The sequence below is a fragment of the Nerophis ophidion genome, linkage group LG29 (genome assembly GCF_033978795.1).
Source record: "Nerophis ophidion isolate RoL-2023_Sa linkage group LG29, RoL_Noph_v1.0, whole genome shotgun sequence".
Taxonomy (NCBI): Eukaryota; Metazoa; Chordata; class Actinopteri; order Syngnathiformes; family Syngnathidae; genus Nerophis; species Nerophis ophidion.
Genome location: NC_084639.1, coordinates 12,073,715 through 12,099,636, shown reverse-complemented (window position 1 = coordinate 12,099,636; position 25,922 = coordinate 12,073,715). Strand labels below are relative to the sequence as shown.

At 38.0% G+C, this 25,922-nt stretch overlaps 1 protein-coding gene across 4 annotated transcripts; it reads left to right on the top strand.

Moving 5' to 3' along the window:
- The first annotated feature begins 10,038 nt into the window (after nucleotides 1-10,038).
- LOC133545982 (zinc finger and SCAN domain-containing protein 2-like) lies at nucleotides 10,039-18,592 on the top strand. Of its 4 annotated transcripts, XM_061891752.1 has the most exons (4): nucleotides 10,039-10,180; nucleotides 12,432-12,593; nucleotides 12,686-12,726; nucleotides 15,658-18,592. In XM_061891752.1, the coding sequence occupies exon 4, from the start codon at nucleotides 15,708-15,710 to the stop codon at nucleotides 18,093-18,095; it is 2,388 nt and encodes a 795-aa protein (XP_061747736.1). In that variant the 5' UTR covers nucleotides 10,039-10,180; nucleotides 12,432-12,593; nucleotides 12,686-12,726; nucleotides 15,658-15,707; the 3' UTR covers nucleotides 18,096-18,592. The 4 variants fall into 4 exon arrangements, with proteins under 4 accessions (XP_061747736.1, XP_061747737.1, XP_061747735.1 ...); XM_061891753.1 differs by lacking the exon at nucleotides 12,686-12,726; XM_061891751.1 differs by lacking the exons at nucleotides 12,432-12,593; nucleotides 12,686-12,726 and adding an exon at nucleotides 11,644-11,761.
- The last annotated feature ends 7,330 nt before the right edge of the window (nucleotides 18,593-25,922 follow it).

The following is a 25,922-nucleotide window of genomic DNA, read 5'->3' as shown; positions in this document are numbered from 1 at the left end:
ACGTCCTAGTTATGCATGTAAACCATGGGTGTCAAACTCTGGCCCCCGCGGGCCAGAGTTTGACACCCATGTAATTTCATTTGGCCCTGGAGGCTATATCAAATTAACATTAGAGCTGGCCCGCCGGTACTATACATGCCGCTGTAACACCGCATTCACGCTAATGCTCATACTTTCCAACCCTCCCGATTTTCCCAGGAGACTCCTGAAGTTCAGTGCCCCTCCCGAAAATCTCCTTGGGCAACCATTCTCGTGAATATCTCCCAATTTCCACCCGGACAAAAATATTGGGGTCCGTGCCTTAAAGGCAATGCCTTTAACGTTCTCTACAACCTGTCGTCACGTCCGCTTACCCTCCATACAAACAGCGTGCCGGCCAAGCCTCATGATATAACCAGCTTGTACACACTCAGAGCCGCGGGTTGCCGACCCCTGATCTAATAACTTCACCGCCTGGGTCTGCGCGGACAATAACACTCGGTTTGGATTCATTAACTAATATGTTTATTTTTGTGACAAATATTGGTGCCAAACCAAAACTACACTAACATTTTATGTCGGGAGTGTCAAACTCATTTTAGATCGGGGACCACATTGGAAAAAAAAATCTGTTAAAATCAAGACACGATCACTTAAAAATAAAGACAACTTGGGATTGTCTTCTTTGTTTAAAAATAGAACAAGCAGCTTCTAAAAGTGTACAAATCAAAATGTTGTTGTTTTTTTTTGTTTTGTTTTGTTTTTTTACAATTACCTGTTGCGGTTAATAGTATATGTAATTTAATCGTCGTTATTTATATTTTCTGAATAAATTATGTGATAGTGTTCATCAGTCAACTCATCAAGATAAAAAAATTATATCAAAATCAAATCACAGGATGTTATTTATGAACTCATTTTAGATCGGGGGCCACATGGGGAAAAAAAACTACTCCCAAGTGGGTCGGACTCTGTAAAATCCCGGCACAATAACTTAGAAATAAAGACAACGTCAGATTGTTTTCTTTGTTTAAAAATAGAACAAGCACATTTTGAAATTGTACAAATTAAAATGTTGTTGGGTTTGTTTGCTTTTTTACAATTACCTGTTGAGGTTAATAGTATATATACTTTAATGGTCGTTATTTATATTTTCTGAATAAATTATGTGATAATGTTTATCAGTCAACTTATTGATGTTAATTTTAAATCTATCAATACAAAAAAAATGATATCAAAATCAAATTACAGGATGTTATTTATGAAGTTTGATCATTTTCCTCAAACGGTGCACTAACTTCATGTGATTTATTTTGTACATATCTGGCATCGTACAAAGATACAAATAATTGCTATTGCGACATCTAGTGGACACATTTAGAACAACTGTTTCTTTCATTCAAAAATGTCTGTTTAAATTTTATAGTTAGCAAACTCATCCCGCGGGCCGGATAAAACCTGCACATGGGCCTGATCAGACCCTCGGGCCGTACGTTTGACACCCCTGCTCTAAAGTAATCTTAATCTAAAGCCTAAACTAGAAAGTCAGGTGTCAAACTCAACATTTTATATCAGGGGTGTCAAACTCATTTTCGATGGGGGGGGGCCACATGGAGAAAAAATCTACTCCCAAGTGGGTCGGACTTTGTAAAATCACGGCACGATAACTTAGAAATAAAGACAACGTCAGATTGTTTTCTTTGTTTAAACATAGAACAAGCACATTCTGAAAATGTATAAATCATAATGTTGTTGGGTTTTTTTTACACTTACATGTTGCGTTTAATAGTATTCAGTACTACTCAGTGGCCTAGTGCAGTGGTTCTCAAATGGGGGTAAGCGTACCCCTGGGGGTACTTGAAGGTATGACAAGGGGTACGTGAGATATTTTTTTAAATATTCTAAAAATAGAAACAATTCAAAAATCCTTTATAAATATATTTATTGAAATCACTTCAACAAAATATGAATGTAAGTTCATAAACTGTGAAAAGAAATACAACAATGCAATATTCAGTGTTGATAGCTAGATTTTTTGTGGACATGTTCCATAAATATTAATGTTAAAGATGTCTTTTTTTGTGAAGAAATGTCTTTTCTGCAAACTGCAAAGATCAGCATAAGGAAATAATGGCATTTAACACTAACCCGCATTGTTGCAAAATAAACAGAAAATACTAAACTTTTCCCGAATCATCAAGCTGATACAAAGTTGCATCAGAACCAGCAAAGTGTCTACGTTTAATACACACACAAATAAATGCTGGGTTATTATGGTAACCCAATTTATAAGTTGCTAGTGTTGGGTTAAAATTCAGAGTTATTTTTATGAAGAGCAATCCATTTTTTGTGTAATTAGAGTATTATTTTAACTCAGTTTCTGGGTTTTCAAAATGATGAAGCATTTTTGAGCGGCTTTTCAACAGGTAGAAGGCTTTATTTTGTTGAAAAGTTAGTTGTTGTTTTTTAAGGGAATTTTATTATGGATTAATGACATTAACATTATTTACAATCACTAAACAGCATACGTCAGTTTTTGTGTTGAATAAATTTAACCCAATAGTTGGGTTATGAATCAACCAACATTGACTTAGCATAACTCAATTTTTGGGTTAAATAATTCAACCCAATAGTTTGGTTGGGAATAACCCAACATTAAGTTATCATAACTCAACTTTTTGGTTAAATAATTAAACGCAGAAGTTGGTTTGAAAAAATCAACCCAAAATGTTGAGTTAAAATAACTCAAATAAGGGGTTCGTCCTTTTCTGAAACAGCAGTTGGGTTAAAATTGGGTTATCTTTTAGCCCAGCTTTTTTTAGTGTTGAGATATCATGAATTATAAGTTTCTTTTCTACAAACTGCAAGGATCAGCATAAGGAAATAATGGCATTTAACACTAACCCGCATTGTTGCAAAATAAACAGAAAATACTAAACTTTTCCCGAATCATCAAGCTGATACAAAGTTGCATCAGAACCAGCAAAGTGTCTACATTTAATACACACACTAAAAAATGCTGGGTTATTATGGTAACCCAATTTATGAGTTGCTACTGTTGGGTTAAATTTCGGGGTTATGTATAAGAGGAGCAATCCATTTTTTGGATTTTAAGGGTATTAGTTGAACTCTATTCCTTGGTTTTCAAAATTATGAACCATTTTTGGGTTGTTTTTCAACGGGTAAAAGGCTTTTTTTTGTTAAAAAGCTACTTTTTTCTTGAAGAGAATTTTATTATGGATTGATGTCATTAACATTATTTACCCATCTCTCCCAAGTTAATTGGGCATATATGCACACATGACCCCCACCCATGAAATCAACGCCTTCACCACTGCTTAATTCCTCTGGGTCTGTAGATGGCTGAGCAGCGGCAGCGTGTCTCCTCAAACCCACCCCTCCCTCTGTTGCAAGTTGGTGTGATATACGTATCATGTCTACATGTGTGCCGTGCTATGTGAGGTTTTTTTCCTTGGACTCAGTCTGGACCCCCCCTGAGGGTCTAGCCTTAGATTGATATTTTTCTTTTACTCCCCCGCCCCTCCCAAAGTCACCCGTTTCTCACCTTTTTTAAGGAGCGCTGTAAGTGGCGGATCCTTTGGCGGTCTCGTCTTGTCCTCCCCTCTAATGTTTGTCTGCTTTTAGCGGGACTGTACCGAAAAATCTATCTCGTTGTACTTGTGCAATGACAATACAGATCTATTCTATTCTACAGTCACCCAACATTAAGTTATCATAACTCAACTTTTTGGTTAAATAATTCAACGCAAATGTTGGGTTGAAAAAATTAACCCAAAATGTTGAGTTAAAATAACTCAAATAAGGCGTTTGTCCTCTTCTGAACCAGCAGTTGGGTTAAAATGGTGTTATTTTTTTCACCCAACATTTTTTAGTGTGCATTATTGTGTGTTTTGCAGTTATCACAGGGACACGGTGTGGCTGTAAAAGCCTGCACTATTTTTACTGTAACAGCTGCTGAGTGAAGGGAGGCAACGAATGTTCAATATTGGCTCAGCTCAGTCATGCAGCCATTAAAGCTTTCTTCCTGCTGAACGCTTAAGAGAGAGGATGGAGAGCTTTATCGGCATTAATGTGTGCTGCAGTGCACACAGCATAAAGTACCTTTCATTATTCTCATTGCAGTGCATTTATATGGTGCATGGGTCTGACAGGATGCAGTCTAGACTCATCCATGTCACAATTTTTTTTATTTGCATGTCGAGGTTCAATGACACTAAATCAGGCAACCTCTTAACCCTAACTTCGACAATTTCTGCAAATAAACGACTAAGAAATAGCCAACATAGTGGACAATAATCACACCAGTAGGCCTATCTTGAGAGAGCACATGGCCTATACCAGTGGTCAGCAACTCAAAACGTTGAAAGAGCCATATTGGACCAAAAATACAAAAAAAAAAAAATCTGTCTGGAGCTGCAACAAATGAAAATCTGTATATAAGTCTTATAATGAAGGCAACACATGATGTAAGTGTCTATATTAGCTATATTTACCTACTATCAAAATGACTATGTGTCACAGACTGACGCAAATCTTTGTTGACAAAAATGTTGAAATTTGATATTAATTCTACACATTTTTACAACATTAGAAACCATTAGTAAATCAGAGGCTACACAGAAGGTGGGGAACCTCCCGAAATTACTGGCTTATAATAACCAAAGGTATAGATGTGTATGTCTAAGCTAAGGCTGTCTTCTTTTCATGGATTTATTACAATCTCTGGCAAGCTAGGTAATGTTTGCTGTGGTCTGGAACAACAACGCACACAAACAACTATTTTAAATGCAGCCAATATTACATACAGATAATTTGTCATAAGACATCCTTCCATCCATCTTCCTCCGCTTATCCAAGGTCGGGTCACGGGGGCAACAGCCTAAGCAGGGAAACCCAGACTTCCCTCTCCCCAGCCACTTCGTCCAGCTCTTCCCGGGGGATCCCGAGGCGTTCCCAGGCCAGCCGGGAGACATAGTCTTACCAACGTGTCCTGGGTCTTCTCTGTAGCCTCCTACCGGTTGGACGTACCCTAAACACCTCCCTAGGGAGGTGTTCGGCTCAGCTCGTTCTTCACCACAATGGATCGGTACAACGTCCGCATTACTGAAGACGCCGCACCGATCCGCCTGTCGATCTCACGATCCACTCTTCCCTCACTCGTGAACAAGACATGCAAAACTAAATTATATACAAAGAGGATAAAAGTAAAGGATATTAAATGAGCTCAAATATACCTAAAAACGAAGCATAATGATGCAATATGTACATACAGTTAACCCAAATAGCATGTTAGCATTGATTAGCTTGCAGTCATGCACTGACCAAATATGCCTGATTAGCACTCCAACAAGTCAATAACATCAACAAAGCGCACCTTTGTGCATTCACACACAGGATAAAACGTTTGGTGGACAAAATGAGACAAAGAAGGGAGCTGTAGATTTTACATGTAAACAAACTGTTGCATCACAGTCCACACTATGGTGAGTTCAAGAACCGCTGAAATTGGTAGGATAACACGATGTTCACCTAATACTCTCATCAGTGAAAAGCATATGAAACGTTTGGTGGACAAAATGAGACAAAGAAGGAGCGGTAGATTTTACATGTGAAACAAACTGTTGCGTCACAGTCCACACGATGGTGAGTTCAAGAACCGCTGAAATTGGTAGGACAACACGATGTTCACCTAATACAGTGGTTCTCAAATACTTGAAGGTATGCCAAGGCTACGTGAGATTTAAAAAAAATATTCTAAAAATAGCAACAATTCAAAAATCCTTTATGAATATATTTATTGAATATTACTTCAACAAAATATGAATGTAAGTTCATAAACTGTGAAAAGAAATGCAACAATGCAATATTCAGTGTTGACAGCTAGATTGTTTTTGTGGACATGTTCCATAAATATTGATGTTAAAGATTTATTTTTTTGTGAAGAAATGTTTGGAATTAAGTTCATGAATCCAGATGGATCTCTATTACAATCCCCACTTTAAGTTGATGATTACTTCTATGTGTAGAAATATTTATTTATAATTGAATCACTTGTTAGATTTCAACATTTTTTTTGTTATTTTTATATCTTTTTTTCCAAATAGTTCAAGAAAGACCACTACAAATGAGCAATATTTTGCACCGTTATACAATTTAATAAATCAGAAACTGATGACATAGTGCTGTATTTTACTTCTTTATCTCTTTTTTTCAACCAAAAATGCTTTGCTCTGATTAGGGCAGGGGTGTCCTAACTTTTTCCACTCAGGGCCGCAGACTGAAAAATCAAAGTATGCGGGGGCCATTTTGATATTTTTCTTTTTTAAAAACAATACAATAGTTTATGTTTTTTTAACCTTTATGGCTTTCCTCAAGTTTGGTCCCCGGTCTCCGGAAGGCACCAATGTTAGAAATAAGTCATAAATGATTATTTTTTTCATTTAACGCTTGAATCTTGAGATCAACTTCAGGTCTGTCAGTTGTTATAACACATAAACTATGCAACTTTTTCCTCCAAAACATTTCAAAGTGGAATATTTGACATGTAGTAATTGGAACCCTAAATAGGTCAATAATTCATAACAATAAAAAAAGAATAAGTGTTGAAAATAAGCCAAATGTATATTTATATTTGTTTTACTTTTAAAAGGGGAACATTATCACAATTTCAAAAGGGTTGAAAACAATAAAAATCAGTTCCCAGTGGCTTGTTGTATTTTTTGAAGTTTTTTTCAAAATTTTACCGGTCCGGGAATATCCCTAAAAAAAGCTTTAAAGTGGCTTTTTTTCGCTCTCTGCGAAGACACTGTTCATTTTCCTGTGACGTCATACAGTGCTGCCAATGTAAACAAACAATGGCGAATACCACAGCAAGATATAGCGACATTAGCTCGGATTCAGACTCGGATTTCAGCGGTTTAAGCGATTCAACAGATTACGCATGTATTGAAAGGGATAGTTGGAGTATGAAAGTAATGAAGAAGAAACTGAAGCTATTGAGCGAATAGCTATTGACGCTATTCATAGCCATAGCATGGCCGAATAGCTGCGTTAGCATTGCCGGTAAAATGTGCGGACCAAACGATCAGGACTTTCGCATCTTGTAACACTGGAGCAACTTAAATCCGTCGATTGGTAAGTGTTTTTTTCGCATTAAATGTGGGTGGAAGTAAACGTAATATAGTTGCAAATGCATCTGCAGGTTATCCATACATCTCAGATATACCTGTTGATTTTACGTTGAAACTATTATTTTGTGTGTTTTATGCTCTTTTGTCAAAGAAAACGTTTATGTTTTTATATGGCAACTACACAATATATGCAACATTTACCACATATAACATTTTAAAGTGAAATATTTGAACTAATTGGAGCTTTGAAAATAATTCATTATAATAAGGATCATTTTGTCATTTTTTTTGAGCAATGGAAAACAATTAAAAATAAATAATTGATTGATTGAAACTTGTAATTAGTAGATTATACAGTACAGTACATATTCCGTACAATTGACCACTAAATGGTAACACCCGAATACGTTTTTTAACTTGTTTAAGTCGGGGTCCACGTTAATCAATTCATGGTAAAGATGGTTTTTACGTGGTAAAATAAAGACAAAAGAAAAAAAACAGCCTGCATGGCAGCTTTGTATCAAAATTGCAACTTTTTCTCGATACATTTTACCTCATTCCAATATTTTTAATGTTCTTTTTTATTGTTCTTTTTTATTTTTGCAATAGCATTTCCAGAATGTGTGGGGGGCCAGTAAACTATTAGCTGCGGGCCGTAAATGGCCCCCGGGCCGCACTTTGGACACCCCTTGCCAATATCATTTCATGAATATATTTTGTATTTCAGTTTCAGTTTGTGTAAAAAAAATATATATACGCTGCAGTTGGAAGTGAAGAATATTTATTTACACGCAAAATGAAAAGTACTGACCTCCGCGGCATTTTGTTGCGTTGCGACTGCGAGCAACTGATCCAAACTGATCCAGAAAAATATGGTTCTATTAAAACAGAAAATATGATTATTCACATGTAAACTGACTCCCAAAATCGGGGGTGCCCAAAGTGCGGCCCGGGGGCCATTTGCGGCTCGCAGCTAATAGTTTACCGGCCCCCCACACATTCTGGAAATGCTATTGCAAAAATAAAAAAGAACATTAAAATATTGGAATGAGGTGAAATCTTTCGAGAAAAAGTTGCAATGTTGACACAAAGCTGCCATGCAGGCTGTTTTTTTTTTTCTTTTGTCTTTATTTTACCACGTAAAAAACATCTTTACCATGAATTGATTAACGTGGACCCCGACTTAAACAAGTTAAAAAACGTATTCGGGTGTTACCATTTAGTGGTCTATTGTACGGAATATGTACTGTACTGTGCAATATACTAATTACAAGTTTCAATCAATCAATTATTTATTTTTAATTGTTTGCCATTGCTCAAAAAAAAATACAAAATGATCCTTACTATAATGAATTATTTTCAAAGCTCCTATTAGTTCAAATATTTCCCTTTAAAATGTTATATGTGGTAAATATTGCATATATTGTGTAGTTGCCATATAAAAACATAAACGTTTTCTTTGACAAAAGAGCATAAAACACACAAAATAATAGTTTAAACGTAAAATCAACAGGTATATCTGAAGTTAATCTCGTAATGTAAACAAAAACTAATAAAAATGTATCACTTCATGAGTGGGGCACCTTTTGGATCCCAAATATATTTAGTGGTATTTTATTTATCTTATTCACTGTGATTACTCAAAAATAATAAAGAATTAAAATCAATGGTGTCCTGCATTATTGATCTTTTAGGGCTCTATTTACTAAATAATGCATATTTCAGTTTTACTATGAAAACTTTTTTTTGACAGAAAAGCCATAAAAACTTATTTTTAAAAAAGTTGATATGGAGATTTACTGTAAGCGTTAAACAAAAAATAATAATTAAAATTTAACTTATTTTTAACATTTTAATAACTGAGACCCTTTATGCTCCCTGGGACCCCTAAAGGTAAAATACCTTTTAAAAATCCATATACCGTATTTCCTCGAATTGCCGCAGGGCATATAGTATGCGCCTGCCTTGAATTACTGCCGGGTCAAACTCGCTTCACAAGATCCATCCATCCATTTTCTACCGCTTATTCCCTTGTGGGGTCGCGGGGGGCGCTGGCGCCTATCTCAGATTCACAAGATAATTAGCGCAAACTTGTGACGTCAGGAGTGACACTTCCCCTGTAATCATTTTCAAAATGGAGGAGGCTGATTTTAATACCGGTAATTTGAAATTGCATAAAGGGAAGAAGATTAAGAGCTATTCAGTAGAATTTAAGGTCCAAGTTTACATCACACTCAAATTTTTACTGCATACCTTTGGTAAGTGAGAAGAGGTTTTAAAATAATTAGCGCATGCTTACTTTTACCGCATGCCTTTGGTAAGCGCAGGAGTGAGAAGAGGTTTTAAATTAATTAGCGCCCCGGCGGCAATTCAAGGAAATACGGGAATATTTTTTCTCTCTTATTCCATTTTCATTCCTTTTTTAAAAAAGGCTTTAGGGAGCCACTAGGGCGGCGCTAAAGAGCCGCATGCTCCTATACAAAGTCGTATCCCTCCACAATGCACCAAACCACACGTGACTGCATTAAGTCTATATCATTTCATGAATATATTTTGTATTTCAGTTTCAGTTTTTGTAAAAAAAAATATATATATGTACATACGCTGCAGTTGGAAGTGAATAATATTTCTTTACACGCAAAATGAAAAGTACTGACCTCTGCGGCATTTTGTTGCGTCGCGACCTCTACCGGCGACTGCGAGCAACTGGTCCAAACTGCGACTAAATTATTTCTTCCAGCAAAATATGGTTCTATTAAAACAGAACACATGATTATTCACATGTAAACTGGCCCCCAAAATAAAGAATGTAGTTAACGCATTAACAAGTATTGGTGTTATGTCGGTGTTACACACGGTCCATCGATGTTTGTTGTCCGACTGAAAACACATTTCAACTACAGTTCCGGGTATCTCCAATTACAGACGTTTCAATGCCGACATGTTAGTAGCCATTTCTGGAGTGTTTAAACTGTATATATATTTATTTTGGGTTGATTGGATAGGACTCCTTTCTGCCGTGTGCCTCAGTATGATGCACAGGAATTTAGGTAAGCTACAGCAAGAGGGTGCGGAGGCTAAGCTGTTAGCGTGTTAGCTTGGCTAGCGAAAACATGGCGGTGCCGACCTAAAGATTTTACATCATGTTTGTATCGGCACATGTCCTAATATTAATGCAATTTTATGTCTGTCGATACACAGACAACAACTTATGTCCCGAACTGAGGCTTTGGTTTCCCAAAAGAGCCGACTGGGACTGTTCTTCAACTAATATTCAAATGAAAAACTGCCAAGACAAGATATTTTATGTTCGAACTGAGAAACTTATTTTTTTCTGCAAATAATCTATAACTTAGAATTTAATGGCAGCGACACATTGCAAAAAAGTTGTCACAGGGGCATTTTTACCCCCGTGTTACATTGCTTTTCCTTTTAACAACCCTTGCCCCTGACAGTTTGGTTGTGTTTTAGTTTTTCCTCTGTGTGCGTGTAGTATTTCCTGTCAGCGCTCTTGTTTTGGTTCGGTTTCCTGTTTGTCACCCTAAATGCTGTGTCCCCTCAGCTGTGGCTGATTGGCACCTGGCCACACCTGGTGTCAATCAGCCAAGTGCTATTTGAACCTGCCTTGCCATCTGTCAGTTTGTTTGTGACGAACCCCAAGATGCAGAGATGGAGGCAGGCATCGAGCAAGAAAACATGATTTAATAAAACACTAAGACAAAATCAAACAAAAGGCTCGCACGAGGCGGATAACAAACAAACCGGAAGCAGGGAACAAAAGACAGTAAGCTACAAAAAGCTACCGAATATAGCTTACCGCTACACTGCATTGACATGACCAGTAGTTACGACAACTAGAAATGACATTGACACGGCACGACACGACAATAATCCAGCCCAGATTGGATGGGAAGGCAGTTTCAAATAGCATCTATCTTATTGACACCAGGTGTGGCCAGGTGCCAGTCAGCCACAGCTGAGGGGACACAGCACTCAGGTAGACAAACAGGAAACAGAACCAAAACAAGAGCGCTGACAGGAAATACTACACACACACAGAGGAAAAACTAAAACACAACCAAACTGTCAGGGGCAAGCCTTACACATGGAAGCTGCTTTTATACCCAATCATGGCACCCACCTGTTCCCAATTAGCCTGTTAAACTGTGGGATGTTCCAAATAAGTGTTTGATGAGCATTCCTCAAATCTCCCTGTCTTTTTTGCCCCTTGTGCCAGCTTTTTTGAAACATGTTGCAGGCTTCAAATTCCAAATGAGCTAATATTTGCAAAAAATAACAAAGTGTTCCAGTTCGAAAGATAAGTATTTTGTCTTTGCAGTGATTTCACATGAATATAAGTTGAAAAGGGATTTGCAAATCATTGTATTTTGTTTTTATTGACCATTTACACAACGTGCCAACTTCACTGGTTTTGCGTTTTGTAGTAATAGAAGTAGGCAACCCAGTTTCCTTAGCATCATCAGAACTAATGTTTATTATTTTCTTTGTACAGTGACGCAAACAACCTACACTACACAGAGAAGTGGAGGGTAACAACAATATCATCATTGATAGGCTACAGACCTAAAAAATTGTCACCCTTTGTGGATAAATGAGGACTGACTCCCGAGGTACCCAGTAGTGCTAAAAATATAAATAGAATATAAACCAACTGTATATCCATTGCATCAACATCTGGAAGGGTGGTAACAATTAGTAAGGTTTGTGTCATGTTTGTTCTTCTACAGAAAATATGTAAAAACAAAAACTTTTTTTTTTCTTTAATCATTTTTCTTTTTCACACATCTCCGAAAGAGGTCCAAGGAGCCACTAGGGCGGCGCTAAAGAGCTGCATGTGGCTCCAGAGCCGCAGGATGCTGACACCAGCACTAAAGTAATGATACAGATATACACAATTTAAAAAATAATTTACAAAAATGGACATTTTGAAAGAATAAAAGCAACCACAAATGTGCATCTAAAAACAACAGCAACAACAAATGTGCATAGACTTGGATTTACCAAAATAAATATAAGGCATTAAGATTAACAAAAATAAAAGACAACCAAGTGTAGTTTGAGAACAAACGCACAAAAGCTGACTTGATGGCATTATAACACATCTGTGCATTAATATTAGGGGTGTAACGGTACATGTATTTGTATTGAACCGTTTCGGTACGGGGGTTTCGGTTCAGTGCGGAGGTGTACCGAACAAGTTTCCACACAAACATATGAAGTAGCCGCCTAAGCTAAAGTCTTAACAAGCTGCTTTGCTTTCTGGCTCTGTCTCCTACACAGCGCCCGACATTGTCCCACCCACACAACCATCTGATTGGTAATAACCATAGCGGTAACAGCCAATCAGCAGTGCGTCTTCAGAGCGGTAACAACCAATCAGCAGTGCGTATTCAAAGCACATGTAGTCAGCGCTCCAGCATCGAGCATGTAGCTGTTTAGCAGGTGAGTATAAGGCTGCGTACTCTCCCCAAATGATAATAAACACTTCCCAGTCAACTACTACTAACACTACTATGACCCCTTTGTCGTTCTAGAAACAAACTGCAGCTCAGCTCACTCGCAGTCCTGGCTTGAGGTGAAGGCTAATTAGGTTTTAGCGTACCATTAGCTCATTTTGCGGTGTGGGGGTGTTACGGACAGTGTTGATTGATCTGTGTTGAAGTAGCAAAAAAGGACATGATGTTAAATAAAAAGTCATAGTTGATATAATAATGTAAGTGCATCATAAAGCCTACATGAACTCCATGGTGTTCAGGGATGAATAGCCTCTCCTATTGCTATTGTACTATAGGTACGTACCAAACCAAAATTTTTGTGTACCGTTACACCCCTAATGAATATAATGATATATTTTATGTACAATCATGTGCAGAGGTGGGTAGTAACGCACTACATTTACTCCGTTACATCTACTTGAGTAACTTTTGGGATAAATTATACTTCTAAGAGTAGTTTTAATGCAACATACTTTTACTTTTACTTGAGTATATTTATAGAGAAGAAACGCTACTTTTACTGCGCTCCATTTATCTACATTCAGCTCGCTACTCGCTACTGATTTTTATCGCTCTGTTAATGCACGTTTTGTTTGTTTTGTTTTGTCAGACATACCTTCAAAGTAGGATCTATCGCATGCCTGCGTTTCACCAATCAAATGCAGTCACTGGTGTCGTTTGACTCGGTATCACCAATCAAACAGAGCCAGGCTGTCACATGATTAACTGCACAAAAAGTTTCAGCGGCAAACAACAACAATGGCAGAGACAACAAAGAACACAAACACCCCCGGCCAAACATAGAATCGATGTTCACGCTTCAGACAACCAAAAAAACAGTTATGTAATGCGTTGTCGTATGTGTCTCCCCAAACAAGTGGACTTTTCAGCTTATATCAACTCAAGCTCAAATTTGAGGAGGCATTAGTAGATATTTTGGCTGTCACCGTAGGCTAATGTTAGCTTCCCGGTTATGAATCACTGTCAAATGTACTTAGTGTGGGTATAATTTATTAATGCACTGCAACCTCATAGACGGACAGACAGACACACACTGATACACACACACACACACACACACACACTGACACACACACAAATGCATACAAACACCAACCAGAAGGGCGCAGTGTGTTCCCAAGTGCAGCCGACACCTGGGAGTTTATGGATTACATAAAGGCTAACTTGTTATTTTCCTTTGTAATCTCTGCCTACTAAGCCTATGGTGCTGTTAAGTTACTGTGGCTCAATTTGCCTTAATTGTTTTTATTTTAATGTATTATTTAATATAGTTTTAATATAATTTTATATTATAATAATAATATTTTTAATATAATATATTTTTCCCCTCGGTGATTATTAAAGTACTTCTGATTTCTGATTCTAAAATATTATTGTTTTAGTTGCTTAAGAGATATTCCTGGCTCTGAATTTCTTCATTGCTATTTTTATGTTTTTGTGCATTATTTGTTGCCGTCATCATTAAACAAACAGGTTACTCATCAGTTACTCGGTACTTGGGTAGTTTTTTCACAATATACTTTTTACTTTTACTCAAGTAAATACTTGGGGGACTACTCCTTACTTTTACTTGAGTAATAAATCTCTTATTTGAGTACAATTTGTGGCTAATCTACCCACCTCTGATCATGTGTACTTTATATTTAAAATCATTATAGTGATAATGTACAATCAGGTGTACATTAGATTTAATATATGCATGTTCTAAGTATATATTTATTGTAGTAACATTCATAAAAAACATGTAATATTTACTTATTTTGATCATTTTAAGCATAGGGCGGTCTGTTAATTTTATAGACGCATCACAACATTTACCATTTCCTATAACAACAACACTACTAATCATGGCAGACTTCATGAGAGACAACAAAGACTAATTTGGGACAAATGATGGTCCAGAAACTTATATTTTTGATCCTGTATATAATGAGGATGATCTACAAGTGCTATCACCAGTGCTATTAAGTAAAAAGCATTATGACATGACTTAAATATCTGAATTTGATTATTAACACTCAAACAACATAAAATACATATAAACATAATTCCATCATAAAGCCTACTGCAAAGCTCAAATAAAAATAGAAAGCATCCCTAAACTGCGCTAGCACTGACACTAACATGAGTGTAGGGCTGGGTGATATGGATCAAAACTCATATCCCGATATAGTTTGTTCCATAAACTAACCCATACATGGAAATATTCGTTTTCGTAACTAAATATCTTTACCATGCCTTGTTTTTCAATTTTTGGGACTGAAAAGTAGGTTGTGCATAATAGCATCCCACATTAAGAGGTGTTATGAGGAAAAAAAGCCTTGAAATCAGTATAAGAAAAGTCAAATATAATTTCCAATCTTCTTTAAAAAACATTTAGCTATGTTATATTATTCAGCTAACAAAACACAAAGCAACAAAATGTCTGTATTTACATTATATTAAATGCTTTATGATTTATAGTTGGCATTCCTGGTCTGTGCTTTAAGAAAAATAAAATTATTAGTGAGTACTAAAAACAAAACTACGGATACATGTACATAGTAGAATCGTCATACTGCTGTGATTATATGCATCAAGTGTTCATTCAAGGCCAAGGCAAAATATCGTTATATATATCGTATATCGCAATATGGCATAAAAATATTGCGATATTGATAAAAGCCAATATCGCCCAGCCCTACATGTACACAGATAAGCCATGTAGCAGGTAAAACAAACCTGTTAATGATAAAACACAAATTGTAGCAATTTGTTACAAAATTCAGTCATTTCTCTTGCATTAGTTGATGCTGGATGGGCGGTCTTAACTCTGCTAATATCTGGCATCAAGCCAAGCAGCTGTGTGCATGTCTATCCACTTGTCCTTGGTAAACACTTTTAGGTTTGAAGAGTTTCTTGAAATGGATCATATTAGTATTTCTCATGTGACTGAGCAAAGCTAAATTTTTCTGAACCATTTGTATCGTTTGTTTTCTTGTGTCCTGTAGACATCTGTGAAGAACATCTTCTCCCTGAGCAGCGAGAGTGGACATCAAGGATGGAGCGGGATGAACTCCGGTCCCCCTATTTTAAAGAGGAAGAGGAGGAGCCTCCACAAGTAAAGGTGCAAGAGAAAGAACTGCCTCAAATAAAGGTGGAAGAGGAGGAACGGCAGTACTCCCACATTAAAAGGGAAGAGGAGGAGCTTCCACAAATGAAGATGGAAGAGAAAGAGCCTGAGTACTCCCACATTAAAAGGGAAGAGGAGGAGCTTCCACAAATGAAGATGGAAGAGAAAGAGCCTGAGTACTCCCACATTAAAAGGGAAGAGGAGGAGCTTCCACAAATGAAGATGGAAGAGAAAGAGCCTCAGTACTCCCACATTAAACGGGAAGAGGAGGAGCTTCCACAAATGAAGATGGAAGAGGAGGAACGGCAGTACCCCTACATTAAAACGGAAGTGGAGGAGCCTCCACATTTAACGATGGAAGAGGAGGAACAGCAGTACCCCAAAATTAAAAGGGAGGAGAAGGAACCTCCACAAATGAAAATGGAAGAGGAGGAAGGGCAGTACCCCCACATTAAAAGGGAAGAAGAGGAGCCTCCACAAATAAAGGTGGAAGAGAAAGAGCCGCAGTGCCCCCACATTAAAAGTGAAGAGGAGGAGCCTCCGAAAATAAAGATGGAAGAGGAAGAACGGCAGTACCCCCACTTTAAAAGGGAAGAGGAGGATTCTCCACAAATAAATATGGAGGAGAAAGAGTCGCAGTACTCCCGCATTGAAGGTGAAGAGGAGGAGCCTCCACAAATAAAGATGGAAGAGGAGGAACGGCAGTACCTCCACATTAAAAGGGAAGAAGAGAAGCCTCCACAAATAAAGGTGGAAGAGAAAGAGCCGCAGTACCCCCACATTGAAAGTGAAGAGGAGGAGCCTCCACAAATAAAGATGGAAGAGGAGGAACGGCAGTACCCCCACATTAAAAGGGAAGAGGAGCTTCCACAATTAAAGGTGGAAGAGAAAGAGCTGCAGTACCCCCACATTAAAAATGAAGAGGAGGAGTCTCCACAAATAAAGATGGAAGAGGAGGAACGGCAGTACCTCCATGTTAAGAGGGAAGAGGATGAGCCTCCACAAATGAAAATGGAAGAGGAGGAACAGCAGTACCCCCACATTAAGAGGGAAGAGGAGGAGCCTCCACAAATGAAAATGGAAGAGGGGGAAGGGCAGTACCTCCACATTAAACGGGAAGAGGAGGAGCTTAAGCAACCCCACATTAAGGAGGAGGAGCCACATACATCTTACATGAAGGAAGAAAAAGAATCCCAGCTCCCCCTCACACTACAGAGAAGGAGGAGTCTTAGTCGCCCTCATATTAAAGAAGAGGAGGAGGAACAGAGCATCAGTCAGGAGGGAGAGCATGTTGAAGGACTTGCGGAGGATGATGTCATCAAGATGCCATTGACCGCTGTGATTGTGAAGAGTGAAGATGAGGTCATAAGTGAAAGTGAGGAGGAGACTCCAAGCATCAGCTCAACACAACACATGACAACAGAAGCTGATGGAGACCACTGTGGAGGATCACAAGCAGACAAGCTCTTAGCTCCTCTCTCTGATAGTGACGAGACGACCTCCCACTCCCCTGACACTGATGACGAAGACGCCGAAGGTGATGCAACATGTCGCACTGACAACACCCTCTTCGCATGCTCTCACTGTGACAAAACCTTCAATCGCAGTGGTAATCTAAAAGTGCACGTGAGAATACACACCGGAGAAAAACCTTTTTCCTGTTCAACCTGCGGTAAAGATTTCACCCGAAGGTACCATTTGAAAAGACACATGACAACACACACCGGGGAAAAACCTTTCCTTTGCTCCGAATGCGGCAAAGGATTTGCGCTTAAAAGTATGCTGAAAGGACACATGACAACACACACCGGGGAAAAACCTTTTTCTTGTTCGACGTGCTTTAAAGAATTTTCCCGACGGTACTATTTGAAGCTGCACATGACGACCCACACTGGAGAAAAACCTTATTACTGCTCGGAATGCGGTCAAGATTTTGCACGGAAACACTGGTTGAAAGAACACATGAGAGTACACACTGAAGAAAACGCCTTTTCTTGTTCAATCTGTGGGGAAGATTTTACTGAAAGGCAACAATTGAAAACGCACATGAGAGTTCACATTGGAGATAAACCGCTTTTCTGCTCAGTATGTGGGGAAGGTTTCACAATAATTAGTGATTTGAAAGCACACATGAGAGTGCACGCTGTAGAAAAAACAATTTCTTGTTCACTTTGTGGTAAAGGTTTCACACGAACGAGCGGATTGAAAATACACATGAGAATGCATAGTGGAGAAAAACCTTTTACCTGTTTAGTCTGTCGTGAAGGTTTTGTACAAAGTCAACATTTGATAGCACACATGAGGACACATTGGTAACAAAACATAGCCCCCTGCAACAAATGTTTTTGTGTATAAAGAAACATTGAAGTAAACATGACAACACACACTGGTGAAAAAGTGTTGAGTTGCAGTGTCCATACATCCATCCATCCATCCATTTTCTACCGCTTATTCCCTTTGGGGTCGCGGGGGGCGCTGGTGCTTATCTGAGCTACAATCCGGCGGAAGGTGGGGTACACCCTGGACAAGTCGCCACCTTATCACAGGGCCAACACGTATAGACAGACGACATTCACACTCACATTCACACACTAGGGCCAATTTAGTGTTGCCAATCAACCTAACCCCAGGTGAAGGTCTTTGGAGGTGGGAAGAAGCCGCACGGGGAGGACATACAAACTCCACACAGAAAGATCCCAAGCCCGGGATTGAACCCAGGAGTACTCAGGACCTCCGTATTGTGAGGCAGACGCACTAACCCCTCTGCCAACGTGTTGCAGTGTGTGTGAATAAAACATTCTTATGTGGTCCTCTCCAAGGTTTCTCATAGTCATCATTGTCAGCGACGTCCCACTGGGTGTGAGTTTTCCTTGCCCTTATGTGGGCTCTACCGAGGATTTCGTTGATCGTTCGTGTTGTCGTTTGTGCAGCCCTTTGAGACACTAGTGATTTAGGGCTATATAAAAAATCATTGATTGATTGATTGATTGATGTTTTACAGGTCATCTTCAAGCCACTTTCTGACAGTCGCTTCTGAATGCGCCATTTTGTGGGCTGTCTTATTTACGTGGCTCATCTTCAGCAGTGTCTTCTCCCCATCATCTTTGTTGTAGCGGTGTAGCGTGCAAGGACGGGGGTGGAAGAAGTGTCAAAAAAATGGCGCCAACTGTTTTAATGACATTCCGACTTCAATCAATAACGGAGCAGCATCTCCTCATCCAGAAACAACAACAATGTGTCCCGTGAAAAAACGTCCGACCGGAACTCTAATAACTAAAGTTCCTTGGGTGAATAATGTTAACTCACTACACCGGTATGTTTTAGCGCTTTCATGGCGAGTTTACTGACAGATATAAGTAAGAACTTTACACTACTTTATTTTAGAAATGGCAACAGCGGAGGATGAATGTCCCATAACAAGAAGATAGACAAAAAAGAAGATTGACTACGTGGTCAGCACGGACTACAAAGGCGGAGGTATGCAATTTTTTTCCAGGATTTATGCAGATCCCAAATACAGATCAGCCGGTACCAGAAGGTAAGAAAAGTTGCTTTTGCATAATATGGCGAAACAAAACGCCAGATAATATCTTCCCTTACACACACAAAGTTGGTGACTTGTCCAGGGTGTACGCCGCCTTCCGCCCGAATGCAGCTGAGATAGGCACCAGCAGCCCCAAATGGGACAAGTAGTAGAAAATGGATGGATGGATGTTGAATTACATCAAACTGTGCAGCCTACACTTATCTCGTATGTGTGACTGCCATCTACTGGTCACACTTATCATTACACCATGTACCAAATAAAATAGCTTCGAGGTGGGTAAGCTTAACCAAACATGCCTTACATTAGGCGCACCAGGCTATAAGGCGCACTGTCGAGTTTTCAGAAAAAAATTGGATTTTAAATGCGCCTTATAGTCTGGAAAAATGGTATTACTCGTTTAGTATTTCCCATTGAAGGATTATTTCATTATTTGCATTTTAATTTTTAAAGAACAGAAACCAGAAAGTCCGACTCAATGATACTTTGTCAGATAAGATACTTCTAAGTCTCCCCTCTTGTTTATTTTGTACACAAACGTGTCAGAGTCCATATGACAACAGGACTAAAATGAAGATAGTTATTCAGTCATTAATAGTTTGGTAAATGGATGTGCAAAAGGAACATGCATATGTTTCATTACAGCACGTCCGAAAAGGAGTAGGAAGAAGCTGAGATTATTTAATCCTACCTTTTTTCATATAGCAATTTTATCCCATGTCCTTGTTCTCTGTAACAGAACAGTGAACAAATAAATCATATACCATAGAAAGTAAACAAATGTTAAATACATCCATAATATTTGTCTCAATAAAAAAAAAGGTTCAAGATGTTCGTTAAAATTTTTGTTCTGTGTACTTTGGAAACACTTGTAGTTTGAACAGTCTCTTAAACTGAATCATGCTAGTGCTTTGTTGGATTTCTTTGGTTAATCCATTCCATAATTTAATTCAACATACTGATATACTAAAGGTTTTAAGTGTTGTACGAGCATAAAATTTTATAAATTCGATTTTCCTCTAAGGTTGTATTTCTCCTTTGTAGTTGAAAAAAATGTACTTTGAAACTGAAATTTCAGGTTTTGATATTGAATGTTGAAATTAGTGTATTAAAAATAAAAATAAATTAACACCGTTTTTTTTTCATATTTAATATTTTGATTCACAGTCAACATTTTTTTCCCTTTCCATATATTTTGATATTTGAGGTTCAATTTTTTTCATTTTAATTTTTTTATTTTTTTTGTCAAATTTCACGTCTTTCTTTTTCTGATTTAAAGGCCTACTGAAACCCACTACTAGCGACCACGCAGTCTGATAGTTTATATATCAATGATGAAATATTAACATTGCAACACATGCCAATACGGCCTTTTTAGTTTACTAAATTGCAATTTTAAATTTCCCAGGGGTTTTTTGTTGAAAACGTCGCGGAATGCTGACGTGTACGCGTTACGTCACGGACTGTTAGGAAATATTAGCGCTGCGCACACACACAGCTAAAAGTCGTCTGCTTTAATCGTATGATTACACAGTATTTTGGACATCTGTGTTGCTGAATCTTTTGCAATTTGTTCAATTAATAATGGAGAAGTCAAAGTAGAAAGATGGAGTTGGGAAGGTTTAGCCTTTAGCCACACAAACACACGGTGATTCCTTGTTTAAAATTCCCGGAGGGGAAACTTTACTATGGATCAGAGCGGTCAAGCGAACATGGATCCCGACCAAATGTCAACCAGCAGTTTTCGGTGACAAAATTGTGGTAAAAAGTCGCCACTTACCGGAGATCAGCTGAGCTTGTGCCGTCCATACAGCTGGCATCGACTTCCCTCAGACACTGGCATCAAGACACCCGTGGACACACTCCTCCGACTATCAGGTACTATTTAACTCACTAAAACACTAGCAACATAATAAAAAGATAAGGGATTTCCCAGGACTATCCGGGTAAATGTGTCTAAAAACATCTGAATCCGTCCCAATGCAATCGCCCTTTTTTTTTTTTTTTCAGTCCGTCACTATCAATATCCTCAAACACGGATCTTTCATCCTCGCTCAAATTAATGGGGAAATTGTTGTTTTCTCGGTCCGAATAGCTCTTTTTGTTGGAGGCTCCCATTAAAAACAATGTGAGGATGTGAGGAGCCGTCAACGGGTGACGTCATCGTCTGCGACTTCCGGTAAAGGTAAGGCTTTTCTGTTAGCTACCAAAAGTTGCGAACTTTATCGTTGATGTTCTCTACTAATTCCTTTCAGCAAAAATATGGCAATATCGCGAAATGATCAAGTATGACATATATAATGGACCTGCTATCCCCGTTTAAATAAGAAAATCTCATTTCAGTAGGCCTTTAAATCAGACTTTCGGCCCTTTTTTCCTACAGTGGGGCGTGGCCTCCTTACTGACCAATCAGAAAGAGGATAAGGGGCGTCCTCTTCACGTCGCCTTCACGGAAATTAGAAACTATCCATCCATCCATTTCCTACCGCTTATTCCCTTTGGGGTTGCGGGAGGCGTTGGTGCCTATCTCAGCTAACATCGGGCGGAAGGTGGCGTACACCCTGGACAAGTCGCCCCTCATCACAGGGATATATACATATATATAGATATCCATCCATTTCCTACCACTTATTCCCTTTGGGGTCGCGGGGGGCGCTGGTGCCTATCTCAGCTACAATCAGGCGGAAGGCGGAGTACACCCTGGACAAGTCGCCACCTCATCGTAGGGATATATAAGTATATATAGATATATGTCTTCTTTTTTTAAATCTTTTTTACTATTTATATTACTGTATTTTTGTGTACGCACCTTAGAGGATCTGCTCCAATTTCGTTGTTCTTTGAACCTGTTCATTGTAATAAGGACAATAATAAAAACTATATTCTATTCCAGGGGTCACCAACCTTTTTGAAACCAAGAGCTACTTCTTGGGTACTGATTAATGCGAAGGGCTACCAGTTTGATACACACTTAAATAAATTGCCAGAAATAGTTAGTTTGCTCAATTTACCTTTAATAAATAAATCTATATATATAAAAGAAAATGGGTATTTCTGTCTGTCATTCTGTGGTATATTTTTTTTCCTTTTATGGAAGGTTTTTTGTAGAGAATAAATGATGGAAAAAAAACACTTAAATTGAACGGTTTAAAAGAGGAGAAAACAGGGGAAAAAAAGAAAATTAAATTTTGAAACATAGTTCAATTTCGACTCTTTAAAATTCAAAATTCAGCCGAAAAAAAGAAGAGAAAAACTAGCTAATTTGAATCTTTTTGAAAAAATTTAAAAAAGAATCTATGGAACATCATTAATAATTTTTCCTGATTAAGATTAATTTTAGAATTTTGATGACATGTTTTAAATAGGTTAAAATCCAATCTGCACTTTGTTGGAATATATAACAAATTGAACCAAGCTATATTTCTAACAAAGACAAATAATTATTTCTTCGAGATTTTCCAGAACAGAAATTTTAAAAGAAATTCAAAAGAGTTTGAAATAAGATTTAAATTTGATTCTAAAGATGTTCTAGATTTACCAGAATTTTTTTTTTAATTTTAATCATAAGTTTGAAGAAATATTTCACAAATATTCTTCGTCGAAAAAACAGAAGCTATAATGAAGAATTAAATTAAAATGTATCTATTATACTTTATAATAAAAAAAAATTTTACTTGAAAATTTATTTAAAATGCCAGGAAAGAAGAGGAAATAATTTAAAAGATAAAAAGGTATATGTGTTTAAAAATCCTAAAATCATTTTTAAGGTTGTATTTTTTTTCTAAAATTGTCTTTCTGAAAGTTATAAGAAGCAAAGTAAAAATATAAATGAATTTATTTAAACAAGTGAAGACCAGGTCTTTAAAATATTTTCTTGGATTTTCAAATTCTATTTGAGTTTTGTCTCTCTTAGAATTAAAAATGTCGAGCAAAGCGAGACCAGCTTGCTAGTAAATAAATACAATTTAAAAAATAGAAGCAGCTCACTGGTAAGTGCTACTATTTGAGCTATTTTTAGAACAGGCCAGCGGGCGACTCATCTGGTCCTTACGGGCGGGCGTTGGTGACCCCTGCTCTATTCTATTCTATGCTCTTACTTGTAATGTGACTGTTGGCCATACGCAGTGTGCTGCTCGTACGCTAGGGGGCGATTGTGGTCATTTCAGATTGTTCAGCTATTTGGTCACGTTAATTGGGTAGAAGAAGGGAATGTCACATGCTAACCGGCTAGCGCTAGTAAGTTTCAAGCTTGAGCTCCGACAGATAAGTACACATTTTCACTGCTATTTGTTGTTGTTGGTCATGTTTAAATGTGTTTAAGTGACACTTGTGGATATTAGGATGACTAGAGATGGACAAAAATACTACTATTACAGTCAACTGGTTTAGAAGGTTTCTGATTACCAAACAGCTGGGATGTGCTGTTGTCATGTCACATTATTAAAGGCCTACTGAAATGAGATTTTCTTATTTAAACGGGGATAGCAGGTCCATTCTATGTGTCATACTTGATCATTTCGCGATATTGCCATATTTTTGCTGAAAGGATTTAGTAGAGAACATCGACGATAAAGTTCGCAACTTTTGGTGCTGATATAAAAAGCCTTGCCTGTACCGGAAGTAGCAGACGATGTGCGCGTGACGTCACGGGTTGTGGGGCTCCTCACATCCTCACATTGTTTACAATCATGGCCACCAGCAGCGAGAGCGATTCGGACCGAGAAAGCGACGATTCCTCCATTAATTTGAGCGAGGATGAAAGATTTGTGTATGAGGAAAGTGAGAGTGAACGACTAGAAAGAAAAAATAAAAGACTATACAGTGGGAGCAATTCAGATGTTATTAGACAAATTTACTAGGATAATTCTGGAAAATCCCTTACCTGCTTATTCTGTTACTAGTGTTTTGGGTTATTATATGGTCGTACCTGTACAACCTGAAGGTCGGCCCCGCACCTTTCTTCAGCACCAGTCGACGGGTGGTGGCGATGCCCATCTCTGCCCTTTGCAAGGGACCCTCTTCGAAACACGATCTTTCGAAATGATCGCTGCAAACACACTGTACTTTGTGTGTGTGGTCCAATCAAACCGTGTTCGCTCGACCGCTCTGTTCCATAGTAAAGCTTCACCGTCATCTTTCGGGAATGTAAACAATGAAACACCGGCTGTGTTTGTGTTGCTAAAGGCGGCCGAAATACACCGCTTCCCACCTACAGCTTTCTTCTTTGACGTCTCCGTTATTCATTGAACAAATTGCAAAAGATTCAGCAACACAGATTTCAAGAATACTGTGGGATTATGCGATAAAAACAGATGACTTATAGCTGGGAACGGTGCTGGAACAAAATTTCCTGTACAGTGCGTGACGTCACGCGCACGCAGCATCATACCGCGACGTTTCAGCAGGATTATTCGGCACAAAATTAAAAATTGCAATTTAGTAAACTAAAAAGGCCGTATTGGCATGTGTTGCAATGTTAATATTTCATCATTGATATATAAACTATCAGACTGCGTGGTGGGTAGTAGTGGGTTTCAGTAGGCCTTCAAAGTGTCTTATTTGGGAATATCCTGACACTTATTAAACAAGTAGACTTCTATTGTATCATACTTTTTATTTTATTTTATTTTATAAACCTTTATTTAATAGTAAAGCTTCACCATCATCTCTCGGGAATGTAAACAATGAAACACCGGCTGTGTTTGTGTTGCTAAAGGCGGCCGCAATACACCGCTTCCCACCCACAGCTTTCTTCTTTGATGTCTCCATTATTCATTGAACAAATTGCAAAAGATTCAGCAACACAGATGTCCAGAATACTGTGGAATTATGCGATGCAAACAGACGACTTATAGCTGGGAACAGTGCTGGAACAAAATGTCCCCTACAATGTGTGACGTCATTGCGACGTTTCAGCAGGATACTTCGGCGCGAAATTTAAAATTGCAATTTAATAAACTAAAAAGGCCTTATTGGCATGTGTTGCAATGTTAATATTTCATCATTGATATACAAACTATCAGACTGCGTGGTCGCTAGTAGTGGGTTTCAGTAGGCCTTTAAAGTGTCTTATTTGGGAATATCCTGACACTTATTAAACAAGTAGGCTTCTATTGTATCATATACTTTTTATTGTATATTAGTTTACAAACCTTTATTTGTAAATTGTAACATTTACAAACAATTGAGAAATAATAATAATCAAAATAAGTACAAAAACAGTACAAAACAGCACCAGGGGGTTGTAAACTCAATAAAGTAACTAAAATAGAATGCAAAATATATATATGTAACAAAGTGCAAAGCAATAGGCTCACACGAGTTCAGTAACTAATTTAAATTCGGAACACAGCATCATAGTTTTTACAGCTTTTTGGTATTGTATTATATACTTGCTCAAGTAAAAAGTATTGGAGTGGCGGCTACGTCGTGTCAGCCAATGGCTTTGACTGGGGGGCGGGACTTCCGGAGGAAGGACAAGGAAGTGACGTAGATTGAAGGAAGTAAGGTGTTCGAGTTTTTTATTGTTTTGTTTTTTTAATGAACAAAAGACATACATTCATAATGCACACAAAAGTCAAGGCACTTTCAACTTAACC

Bases quoted from the DNA above. Each gene is read 5' to 3' on its own strand.
- LOC133545982 (XM_061891750.1), top strand. From the start codon at position 10,072: ATGTTAGTAGCCATTTCTGGAGTGTTTAAACTGTATATATATTTATTT. The intron at 10,181-15,657 runs GTAAGCTACAGC...TGTGTCCTGTAG, and splicing joins TATGATGCACAGGAATTTAG to ACATCTGTGAAGAACATCTT.